The 13,219-nt window shown below is 45.5% G+C and overlaps 1 protein-coding gene across 4 annotated transcripts in view; it reads left to right on the forward strand.

Annotated features, from left to right (window-relative positions):
* The window catches only part of SVEP1 (sushi, von Willebrand factor type A, EGF and pentraxin domain containing 1), a 459,579-nt gene that overhangs the window by 401,063 nt on the left and 45,297 nt on the right, over positions 1-13,219 (forward strand). For all 4 annotated transcript variants that reach the window (XM_040417268.1, XM_040417271.1, XM_040417270.1 and 1 more), the window contains one exon: positions 377-547. In XM_040417268.1, coding sequence (XP_040273202.1) covers positions 377-547 — 171 coding nt within the window. The remainder of the gene's footprint in view (positions 1-376; positions 548-13,219) is intronic.

A 13,219-nucleotide genomic window follows, 5' to 3' on the forward strand; every position in this document is an offset into this window, starting at 1 on the left:
CTGTGCATGTCACCGAAACAGTAACATGCAGGCTGCTGCAGCCAATGACTGCTGCAGCCAAACACTGTCCTCAGTGGATGACTACTGAGCACAGTTATTGGCTGCAGCGATCATGTGCCCTATACTGGCACGTCACCACTGCTGCTTAGTGGCAGGAAGACTGGCCTCTATTGTGCTTTATTTTAAGCAATTGCAGAACTTGATCAAGGCTTTTAATAATCTCAACTCTAACAACTAATTGAAAGTCTAAAAATGCATCTTACAGTCTAGGTACCTATAGAGCACCATACCTTGCCCACATAGAGCCCAACACTACCCAAAGAGTGCCAAATGGTGTCTAAATAAATACCGGATTATAATTGTATTTATTTTTCAGAAATATCTTGTGGTCCACCTGTTCATGTGCAAAATGCACTGATCCGAGGATTGTTTCATCATTTTGGAGACATGGTGACATACTCATGTTACAGTGGATACATGTTAGAGGGATCATTTAGAAGTGTATGTTTGGAAAATCAGACATGGACCACACCTCCTTCCTGCAAAGGTACTTTACAGTGCTACACTATAAGTTATGAGTTATTTACAGTATGAACGTTTTTTGCACATGAACTCAATCATATGATTGCTCCTCTTTTTCAGTGTATCTAGGACAATTAAGTCATTACAGTCCCCATAGAACTTTAAACATATTGGTAAAAATTCACAACTGGTCTAAAGCTGGCCATACATTTAAGTATTTCAAAAGTACATTTTCTGAAAGAAAATTGTTGGTTTGTGATCTTGGATGATATTGCCATAGGTTAAAATGGAAATTCAGACAAAACAACTGATTGATCTCGGTTATGTTTTTTGGCCTAGTTCGGGCTTCCATTGGTGGGATGCAGATGTGTTATTTGGCATGTTCAACTTTTCAACTATAGAATCTGACAACAACCAAAATAAATACAGCACAGAAGATCAACTCTTTGACAGATATCTTCCATCAGTCGTCATCTGTCATGCTTGCTGGTGTCCTGAAAAGATGTTGATGGTCAGCAGAAAACAGTTTAAATTGGCCTTTTCGGCCTTCCAAAATTTCACTGTTCGGCTGGCCATACACATAAGATAGCTGTTGACCAACAGCTATCTCTTCTAATCCCCTCACACACGAATGCCTGCTTGACAAGTGTTCTTAATAGGAATAGGGTGAAAAAAGAAATATGGCAGGGGCTAATCCCCCCAAGGACAAAGGGATTTAGCAGTCAGAATCCAGCATGCCAAATACTCATCTCCCCTGACATCTGCCATTGGGGGAGAGTTGCGAGTCCCCAATACACATTAGATGGTCGGCAGGTCCCACTGAAATCAGCAGTATCAGCCAACAGGTATCTATGGTTAGCTGTGTATAATGTTTATGGCCAGCTTTGGTGGTTCTTTATCTGGTGCTAATTATCTCCACTTTTGAGTAATGCACTGTGATGACAATATCTTTGTCGGGAAAATGACCAGAATCCATTCTAAACAAATTAAATTTGAGCCAATTGCCCTGAAAATTTGTATAGAACATTTTATGGTCTCCTACGACTCATATTTTTCTCTGAATAGACTCAAAGACTAAATATATGAGAGAGAAAGAGATATGAGCCTTTCTCATGCCAACAGATGTTACACATGCCAATTTGCATATATTTTTCCCAGAAACCATTTTCCAATCTGGTGGCATGAGAAAGGCTCAGCTATCTTTTCCTTTTTGTTAGAAAAGGCAATTAGAATGTTTTCCAGAAACCCAAAGATATGCAAATTACCTCTCCATCAGATATGCTAATTTGCAAATTTTTCCTAGGATTCAAGAGCATGCCTATACAATTTTCTTCATGCATACTAGGAGTTCTCCATAATAAGACATTTCTCTCTCTCTCGCTCCCTCACGATTTGTCTAAAACCTTTTTTTTTGCAAATATAAGAAAAATGTGCCTGCCAAACAAACCTGAAGGCTTTCAGGTTCGCTTCAGATGAACCCTGTAAAATGGGTCGCAATGCTATTTTACTGAACATTTTGGTGGGCAAAACCAAGAAGGAGGAAGAAAAAGGATGTTCACATGACCCTGGGAGGAGGAGGGATTGCCATGATTGTCTCACAGGCTGACATACAGCCTAAAGCAGCCAATCAGTGGGGCAGCAGCCAGGCAGATGCCTGTTCAGAATGAGCAGAAAATTATTCTGTATTGTGCTGTTAGTGAAGGTGGATGAGTGTATGCAGTGTTTGACATCAAACAATCTTAGTATACAGTGTTGCAAGCATGCACCTTCTTATGGTCTAACAGGGACAGTGTAAGGAAGGAATAGAAAAAATATTGATCAGAGAAAGCAGTTTGAAAGAGTAAGGCTGTGTTCACACGGGCGTTGCGGGTGACGTGTGGGAAAAGATGTGTGTGCGTTGCGGGAAATTGCAAGATTTTTCCCCCCGAGTGCAAAGCGTCTTAATGCGTTTTGCACGCGCGTGAGAAAAATCTGCATGTTTGGTACCCAGACCCTGAACCCTGACTTCTTCAGAGAAGTTCAGGTTTGGGTTAGGTGTAGTGTAGATTTTATTATTTTCCCTTATAACATGGTTATAAAGGGAAAATAATAGCATTCTTAATACAGAATGCTTAGTAAAATAGGGATGGATGGGTTAAAAAAAATATTAAAGAATGTAACTCACCTCATCCACTCTCTGTCTTCTTCTTTGATGCCCAGGAGGAAAAGGACCTGTGGTGACATCACTGCGTTCATCACATGGTCCATCACATGATCCATCACCAGGAGACTAGAGGGTTTTTATATACCAATTTTTAGGAAAATTGGAGCAATTTTGGTTTGGGTAGAATCATTTTGGGTCCAACTGAACATTTTGAAAAATTTGTCGAACCTGAAACAAATCTAATCTTAAAAGGTTTGCTCACCTCTATATAGAATTAATAGAATTAATTCACTCATGTCTACTAAGAATCTTTCCATATTAGAAAAAATACCCCACTGTAATACCATTCAACTACTGAGCCAGCAAAACAAGAAAATATCCATATTGCTCCAGCACTAGCTACTGTAATATTCCAAAGCTCCAGTCTATGTTATTTGTCATCTGGTGGAGTATATAAATTATTGTGGTGGTTTGAGACACTGCAGACTGAACTGCCCTTTCAAGTGTTGCATAATCATGGTCCCAGTGACACTACATATCTGCTGGTATGTCCCCCAGGTCACCTTCATCAAGTACAAATTTTTTTAATTCATTAAGACAGCAAAATAAGCCATAAATATAAATTATATTTAAGCAAACTAAAAAGTAAGGTAGAGTACCAGTTATTGTAGACAAGTCTAAAACAATATGACAGCAGGAAAATAGATCCTTGAATGTCAATGAAAACTAGAGATGAGCGAAATTTAGAAAAATTTTATTTGGCAACTTGAGCCGATGAGCCGATGTTCTCAAAATCTTTTATTAATTTGTCACAAATTGCTATAAATCAGGTATACCCAGGCCACTCTGCCTTACGCCTCTTGCACACGAACGTGTGCGCCCCGTGGTCAATGCACGAACACCGTCCGTGGGGCAGCCGCAGCGGATCGCGGACCCATTCACTTTAATGGGTCCGTGATCCGGCCGTTCCGCAAAAAGATAGGACATGTTTTATCTTTTTACGGAACGGAAGTACGGGACGAAACCCCACGGAAGCACTCCGTAGTGCTCCCAGTAGGGTTCCGTTCTGTGCTTCTGTTTTGCATCTATGGATTTGCGGACCCATTCAAGTGAATGGGTCCACATCCGTGATGCGGAATGCCCATGGAACAGCGCCCGTGTATTGCGGATCCGCAAAATGCGGTCCACAATACGACCATGGGACACACACGTTAGTGTGCAAGAGGCCTTAGGGTATGCCAAACTGAGCGGCTAATTAGTAGACAGCTGCCTTTCATTTAATAATAAAGACCGCACTGTATACTCCTACGTTATTGTTAATGGCAGCACAGCAGTATTAATACACCTTTAGGGCTCGTTCACACAAACTTATTTTTACGTTTTCTGGTTTCCGCATACAGTCCATATAAGGAACCATTCATTTTAATGAGTCCCCAAAAGATGCGGACAGCACTCTGTGTGCTGTCCGCATCCGTTGCTCCGTTCCGTGGCCCCGCAAAAATTATGAGTCCTATCCAATTCTTGTCCGTTTTGCGGACAAGAATAGGCATTTCTATAATAGGCCTCCTGTTCCGTTCCGCAACATGCAGAAGGCACATGGGCGCCATCCGTGTTTTGCGGATCTGAAATTTGAGGACCGCAAAAACGGCACGGTCGTATGAACGAGCCCGTAAACAGGGGCTTTTGCTGGTATGGGGTTTGACAGGTTAGGTGGGGGGATAATATGCGAACTATTGCTGTTCTGGCCTGCAAACTCCTGCAGGTTGACAGTAAACACAGAGGGGGTCATTTATGATGCTGAAATACGCCTATATTAGGCAAATTTCAGGAGCAGATTGTGGCACAACAGCCAATAGCAGGCAGTGACGGGGATGAGCCTCCCTAGCATCGCTGGTGACACTAGGGAGGCTCATCCCCGTCACCGCCTGCCATTGGCTAACCTCCCCCCTGGCATGTTTTCATCTGCGCGACAGGTAGATGCAGTGGTGGCCGTGCAGGCTTCAGAAGCGACGGGGGTGCCAGGGAGCCAGGTAAGTACATTACAGTATGTGTGAGGGGCCTGGGCATATGGGGGAACATTTCAGGGGTCTGATAACCCCTTTAATTCCTGGCCCCACTAAGGGGTGCAGACTGGATGGTATTGGTTGGCACGCTGGCAGTAGAATAATAAAGGCTTCCATCTTATTGGTATTGAATTACATATCTTAGTTTATAGCTGATGTAGGAATAAGTAAATATAGGAATAAATAATTAAAACTGACACAGAATAAGTCCCCCTGCACTCTCCCTGCAGTATCCATGCACTGTTTCTACACTCTCCCTCTTCAATATTCTTCTATTAATAGTTTTTTAGCAACACTGTTCTGAGCGCTTGCCACATCTCTCCCTATGCTCAGCTCACAAGACAATGGCGGAGACCGAGCAACAAATTTTAGAAGTTTTAGGCTCTGACTACACAGTAACAATTGTTGCACAACAAAAACTACATTGTGACATGTGTCGTGCAACATTCATGTCGCGCAACATTTATTGTAATGATAGTCCATGGTGTCGCACTGTGACATGCAACATGGTGCGAATGCAATGCGACAGTCTTACAGAAATCCAACTTGGATGGATTTTTTGTCGTTGTGTTGCAGCTGCACCATGTCACATGTCACAGTGCGACATCATAGACTATCATTACAATAAATGTTGCCCGACATTGGTGTGACAAAAACACAGAAATATAGTGGCAATTCTGGAGGAGCTGCTCAACCCCTAACACTGTAGCGTGTTTTTCATTGGGGGAGCAGCCCCACCGCATGTGAACCGCAGCAAACGACTATCCCCAGCAAAAAATGCATAGGGTGGAGGATGTCGGCGCGGTCCACATGCACCACAAAGGCATCCTACACAAAACGGAGCATTGTGCGGATAAAAATATAATCATATAAATCACAGAAAAAATGCACCAAACGGATATGCCACTGACTATACTGGCTAGTCATAAATGCAGATATTAAAAGCTGAGACTTTCGCCAATATATTCCTGTCAGGAAAATATCGGAGCCCATCATGCACCACGTCACGGTCACTCAGCATGGCAAAGGGTCCTACCACTATGCTAACTATGGTGTGAACAAGGTCTGAAGGTGATGTAATCCATCTCACAGCCAAGCTTCCACACAACCGCCTAGCAGGACAACTAGTGCAATGTGAACAAAGCCAGACTGTAAGCCACACCCGTATCAGACCATGTGATGGAGGTTACCAGGTGCAAAAGAGTGTTTGAATGCCAGGTAAAGGCACATACACTACATATAAAACAAGACAAAAACACAGAAATATAGTGGCGATTCTGGAGGAACACTCTTTTGCACCTGGTAACCTCCATCACATGGTCTGATATGGGTGTGGCTTACAGTCTGGCTTTGTTCACATTGCACTAGTTGTCCTGCTAGGCGGTTGTTTGGAAGCTTGGCTGTGAGATGGATTACATCACCTTCAGACCTTGTTCACACCATAGTTAGCATAGTGGTAGGACCCTTTGCCATGCTGAGTGACAGTGACGTGGTGCATGATGGGCTCCGATATTTTCCTGACAGGAATATATTGGCGAAAGTCTCAGCTTTTAATATCTGCATTTACGACATTGGTGTGACATGAATATCGCATGACACGTCGCGGTGTAGCCCTAGCCTTAACTGCTTATATTTATAGACATTCTACCTCATAATTAGAGATGAGCGAATTTCAAAAAAATTTGATTCGGCTGACTCGCCGAGTTCTCCGAAAAGATTTGATTCGATCCAAATTTATTTGTGGCGAATCGCGTTAAAAAACAGCTATTTTCTGGCTGCAGAGAGCCTGTATAGTGGTATAGAACACTGTGCCTTGCAGTAACACGCATAGGGAGTCTGCTATGGTAGCGAAACAATACTGTGAGTCAGTATGACACGCAGATGACAGGCGTCACTCTTAGAATCATTGCACAGTTCACTCATTTGGTCAGTTACGGGACCAAAACTAACCAAATAACTCAAGTGTGAACTCAGTCTTACAGGTCAATGTTAGCATCAAGAAGAAGCACACTCCTTTTGCACCGTCATCAGCTGATTCCACATAGATGTCTACAGAACCTGTTCTAAATAAACGCTTATACAAGTAGAGCCCCCAACAGAGTGGAGAGGGTGTCAGCAGTAAGATTGTGTTGACGTCACTGATTATTATGCCCTTCCTCTGATCCGTCAGAACAATAACCCCCCAAAAATGCACCCTGTCTATTGAGCATCTGCCTTCACTCGGTCAACATTTGGTCAGTAATCCATCAGTATTGCTAAAGTAAAAAAAAAAAACAGGAGTGGATCCAAAACAGTGATGACACGTAAATGTAATATTTGCATGTCTTCTGTGTTTTGTACCCACTCCTGCTTTTGGCTACCAAATCATAAGCCAATTCTGATGCAAAATAGGAACCATGTCATACAGCCCTTACAGCTGATACATAGACAGGATCCATTGTGAGTCCCATTTTTCCTTCCTTCTGACAGACAAGAAGAAGAGTCAAATAAATGAGGATGTCAGACAGGCCAAAAAGGCAAAATAGTGGCCCAGTCATGTAGTGCGGAGGGAGGAAACACCATGGGAAGTCCACAGAGTGGCCCAGTGACATATTGGTGAGATGGCAGCAGCATAAGGAGACCACAGAGTAGTGATGTTGCAGCAGCATGAGGAGACCACAGAGTGGTGACGTGGCAGCAGCACAAGGAGACAGATGGGGTGAAGTGGCAGCAGCATAAGGAGACCACAGAGTGGTAAGATGACATAGTGTTGAGGTAACAGCAGCATGAGGAGACCACAGAGTGGTGATTTGGCAGCAGCATGAGGAGACCACAGAGTGGCAAGGTGACATAGTGTGGAGGTGGCAGCAGCAGCATGAGGAGACAACAGAGTGGTCGAGTGACATAGTGTTGATGTCGCAGCAGCATGAGGAGACCACAGAGTGGTGCTGTGGCAACAGCATGAGAAGACCACAGAGTGCTGAAGTGGCAGCAGCATGAGAAGACCACAGAGTGGCACAATGACAGAGTGTGGAGGTGGCAGCAGCAGCATGAGGAGACCACAGAGTGGTCCAGTGATATAGTGTTGAGGTAGCAGCAGCATGAGGAGACCACAGAGTGGTGATTTGGCAGCAGCATGAAGAGACCACAGAGTGGCAAGGTGACATAGCGTGGAGGTGGCAGCAGCAGCATGAGGAGACAACAGAGTGATCCAGTGACATAGTGTTGAGGTAGCAGCAGCAGGAGGAGACCACAGAGTGGTGCTATGGCAACAGCATGAGGAGACCACAGAGTGGTGAAGTGGCAGCAGCATGAGAAGACCACAGAGTGGCACGATGACAGAGTGTGGAGGTGGCAGCAGCAGCATGTGGAAACCACAGAGTGGTCCTGTGATATAGTGTTGAGGTAGCAGCAGCATGAGGAGACCACAGAGTGGCAAGGTGACATAGTGCGGAGGTGGCAGCAGCAGCATGAGCAGACAACAGAGTGGTCCAGTGACATAGTGTTGAGGTATCAGCAGCATAAGGAGACCACAGTGTGGTGATTTGGCAGCAGCATGAGGAGACCACAGACTGGCAAGGTGACATAGTGTGTGGGTGGCAGCAGCATGAGGAGGCCACATAGTGGCACAATGACAGAGTGTGGAGGTGGCAACAGCAGCATGAGGAGACCTGAGTGGTGAGGTGGCAGCAGCATCAGAAGACCGCAGAGTGACCCGGTGACAGAGTGGGGAGTTGGGTGGCACTAACAGTACCCGCTGATAATGGTGGGAGTAAGAAGGAGCACTTGGCATCAGATGTGTGGCATCAGGCGGGTGGCAACATCAGAATAGTAGCTGAGGCAGGTAGCCAGAAGAAACTGGTCTCTTTTGTCAAGGTTTGGGTTAGGCAGCATGGATGATCTAATCTGATGCATCAGGCATTGGTGGGTAGAAATCCTGGCTGATCCACACCTGAATCATCTTGACAAAGGTCAGTCTCTCCACATTTTGGGTGGACAGGCAAGTTCTCCTTGGGGTAACTATGGCCCCCACTGCACTAAACACCCGCTCTGATGCCACACTACTGGCCGGGCAGGACAGCTTTTCCAGAGCAAATTTGGCCAGTTGCGGCCACAAATTGAGTTTGGCTGGCCAGTAGTCCAGCAGATCTTCAATGGGGGTGGCAGGGTGCTGTCCAAGTATGCCACCTTCTGCTGGATCAGGTTCTGCTCCAGGTCTAGCTGCTGCTGGTGAGTAGTTTCTTCACTAGGCGGGCTAAGAAAGCTGCTCATCACCGACTCTAGACTCAAGCTGCTGATGGAGCTGGTACTGCTCCTACCCCCCCCCCTACCACAGCAGCCATGGCAGTGGAACAAGAGCGCAGAGGCCCCCCCAGTCAGACCTGCGAGAGGATGGACTATGGCGCAAATAGGCAGCGGCCTACTGACTACATAGGATGTCTCTATAGTAATTCAGTTTGTCCTCCCTCTCAGCGGGTGTAAAAAAGGCTCCCATTTTGGACCGGTAGAGAGGGTCCAACAAGGTGGAAAGCCAGAAGTCATCCCTCTGTCACTACCCAAGCAAGTGAGCATGCATCGGGCCATTTTCACAAGTGACTCGGAGGGACTCGCTGCCTCCATCTCCACTGCATACTTCCACGGTGTGCCTGGGTCATCTGCCTCGTCTTCCTCATCTCCCTGATGCTCCTCTGGCTGCTCCTGTTCCTCCTCTCCTGTCATCTGTGTAGAAAAACCACCCATTTTGCTACATATTGCTTTTGCTCCAATGTCCTCCTCCTCCTCCAGTTCAGCCCCCACAGGGCTCATGTGGCCGTGAGATGTAGGCGCCACGTCCCCAGTCCCCTGACCAGCTAGATTTACCCGCATCTGTTGCAGGACATGAAGCAGTGGAATGACATTGTTCATCCCATAATCCTGGTGACTGACAAATAATGTGGCCTCCTCAAATGGCCTTAGCAAACGGCAGGTGGCACGCATGAGCTGCCACTGGCTGACATCGAAGTTACACAGGGGAGTACTCCTGTCCACTTGAATCATCAATAAATTGTTTATGGTCTTTCTCTGTTCGTATAATCAGTCCAACATATGGAGGGTGGAATTCCAACACATGGAAACGTTGCATATCAGCCTATGTAGGGGGACGCCGTTCTGTCGGTGCAGCTCAAGGAGGTTGTGTTTGGCAGTGTACGAGTGGCTGAAGTGCATGCAAAGTTTCCTGGCCATTTTTAGGATGTCTTGCAGATGGGTGGAAGACTTCAGGAACCGCTTGACAATCAGATTGAACACATGTGCTATGCAGGGCATTTAGCTTAGCCCTTCTTGACTCAGCACCAAAACCATGTTCTTCCCGTTGTCGGTCACCATGGTTCCAATTTTGAGTTGTCGAGGAGAAAGCCAGGATTTATTTTCTTGATGAAGGACACAGAGCAGTTCTTCCCCTGTGTGACTCTGTTCGCCCAGGCAAACGATGTGTAGAACAGCGTGACACTGCCGTGCCCTGCACATGTGGTATGCAGAGTCCACCACTTGGAAAGGGAGGGACTGCAGCACCAGCAACTTGGCCAGGAGCATGTTCAGCCTCTGCACCATAGGATGACCACACACGTATTGCTGTCTCTTGGAAGTCGTTTCGGTGATCGACTGCTGATGAAATGAGTGACGAAGAGTAGGAGGACGAGGAAATTCGGATTCGTTGTGAATCGAATTTTGCCTAAAATTCGGATCGAATTCCACTTCGTCAACTTCGATTTGCTCATCTCTACTTATGATGGCTCTTTGCATATAATTTGCCTTATAACTTATGCATAATGTGCTTGCTACTGTTAACTGAATATTAGCCTTCATTGCTAAAGTAATTTTTATATTTCCCTTTATTTCCAGAAGATAGTATGAAAAGCATTTAATAATGTGTAAATCATTTAGTATAATTGTCCCCAGCAAATTTCAGCCCAATAAAAAATGATAACTTCACTGCATAAAAATCATATTTCCTTAACAAATAAGTGCACACTTCTCAAAAGAACAGGCAAGAGGCTAAAGTATTGATCTTTGGAGAGTAATTTGCTATTTTTATAAATGATAAAAGGTAGAATAAAGATTGTCTTGAAAGCCTTTATTTCCTGATTAGGTATTCAATTATTATATGATTTGTGAGTCCTTTGAGGTGAGATTTAATCTTGAACAGGAAACTCCAGTTGTGTGATCTCAGACATAACACACAGCTGTTGAGTAATTTGAGTTGCGCAACTCTTCCCTACGGGTGCTGGCACAGTTGAGATGTAGTTAAAAACTTTGTGCAGTGGACTGCATGCAGTTTCTGCGTCATCAACCATGCATTCACAATGGAGCCTCATTAACTCCTGGTGTTCTGTGTAGTAGAAATAATGTAAGTAATTTAATTAATTTCAGCGAGCTACAATGATCTAGAATTGTGTAAAAACTGCACTGTGTGCCAGCACTTTAATAGGGTCGTGTTCAGTCCATGAAATACAGTCTGTGCATCATAGTGCATCATAGTGATCTATGATGTTGTGAGTTAGGGCTCATGCACATGACCATATGTATTTTGCAGTCCGCAAAGCACGCATCCGAAAAAAATACAGATGACATCCATTGTAAAAATGCCAATCCTTGTCTGCAAAATGGACAAGAATAGGACATGTTCTATCTATTTTGCAGAACGGCCATGCAGACATATAGAAACAGAATGCACACGGAGTCATATCCTTTTTTTTTTCGGCCCCATTGAAATTAATGGTACCGTATACGCGCCGCCAAAAAAAATGGAAAGTATACAGACAAAAAATAAGTTTGTGTGCATGAGCCCTTAAAGCCTGAATGTGGGTCTACTGTTTTGTGAGTACCGAACAGCAAGCCTATGGTTGGGCAGGATTTTGCAACATCATAGATCACTATGATGCAGTGAGTTCAGTTTCAGAAAAGCTGCTGTTAGTCCAAAAAATGTGGCTATTAACCACCTCCGGACCGCCTAACGCAGGATCGCGTTCCGGAGGTGGCAGCCCTGCGCAGAGTCACGCATATATGCGTCATCTCGCGATGGCCGAGATTTCCTGTGAACGCGCGCACACAGGCGCGCGCGCTCACAGGAACAGAAGGTAAGAGAGTTGATCTCCAGCCTGCCAGCGGCGATCGTTCGCTGGCAGGCTGGAGATGTGTTTTTTTTAACCCCTAACAGGTATATTAGACGCTGTTTTGATAACTGCGTCTAATATACCTGCTACCTGGTCCTCTGGTGGTCCCCTTTGTTTGGATCGACCACCAGAGGACACAGGTAGCTCAGTAAAGTAGCACCAAGCACCACTACACTACACTACACCCCCCCCCCCCGTCACTTATTAACCCCTTATTAGCCCCTGATCACCCCTGATCACCCCATATAGACTCCCTGATCACCCCCCTGTCATTGATTACCCCCCTGTCATTGATCAACCCCCTGTAAAGCTCCATTCAGACGTCCGCATGATTTTTACGGATCCACTGATAGATGGATCGGATCCGCAAAACGCATCCGGACGTCTGAATGAAGCCTTACAGGGGCGTGATCAATGACTGTGGTGATCACCCCATATAGACTCCCTGATCACCCCCCTGTCATTGATTACCCCCCTGTCATTGATTACCCCCCTGTAAAGCTCCATTCAGATGTCCGCATGATTTTTACGGATGCACTGATAGATTGATCGGATCCGCAAAACGCATCCGGACGTCTGAATGAAGCCTTACAGGGGCATGATCAATGACTGTGGTGATCACCCCATATAGACTCCCTGATCACCCCCCTGTAAAGCTCCATTCAGATGTCCGCATGATTTTTACAGATGCACTGATAGATGGATCCGATCCGCAAAACGCATCCGGACGTCTGAATGAAGCCTTACAGGGGCATGATCAATGACTGTGGTGATCACCCCATATAGACTCCCTGATCACCCCCCTGTAAAGCTCCATTCAGATGTCCGCATGATTTTTACGGATGCACTGATAGATGGATCCGATCCGCAAAACGCATCCGGACGTCTGAATGAAGCCTTACAGGGGCATGATCAATGACTGTGGTGATCACCCCCCTGTCATTGATTACCCCCCTGTAAAGCTCCATTCAGATGTCCGCATGATTTTTACGGATGCACTGATAGATGGATCGGATCCGCAAAACGCATCCGGACGTCTGAATGAAGCCTTACAGGGGCATGATCAATGACTGTGGTGATCACCCCATATAGACTCCCTGATCACCCCCCTGTCATTGATTACCCCCCTGTAAAGCTCCATTCAGATGCCCGCATGATTTTTACGGATGCACTGATAGATGGATCCGATCCGCAAAACGCATCCGGACGTCTGAATGAAGCCTTACAGGGGCATGATCAATGACTGTGGTGATCACCCCATATAGACTCCCTGATCACCCCCCTGTAAAGCTCCATTCAGATGTCCGCATGATTTTTACGGATGCACTGATAGATGGATCCGATCCGCAAAACGCATCCGG

The sequence above is a fragment of the Bufo bufo genome, chromosome 2 (assembly GCF_905171765.1).
Source record: "Bufo bufo chromosome 2, aBufBuf1.1, whole genome shotgun sequence".
Classification (NCBI taxonomy): domain Eukaryota; kingdom Metazoa; phylum Chordata; class Amphibia; order Anura; family Bufonidae; genus Bufo; species Bufo bufo.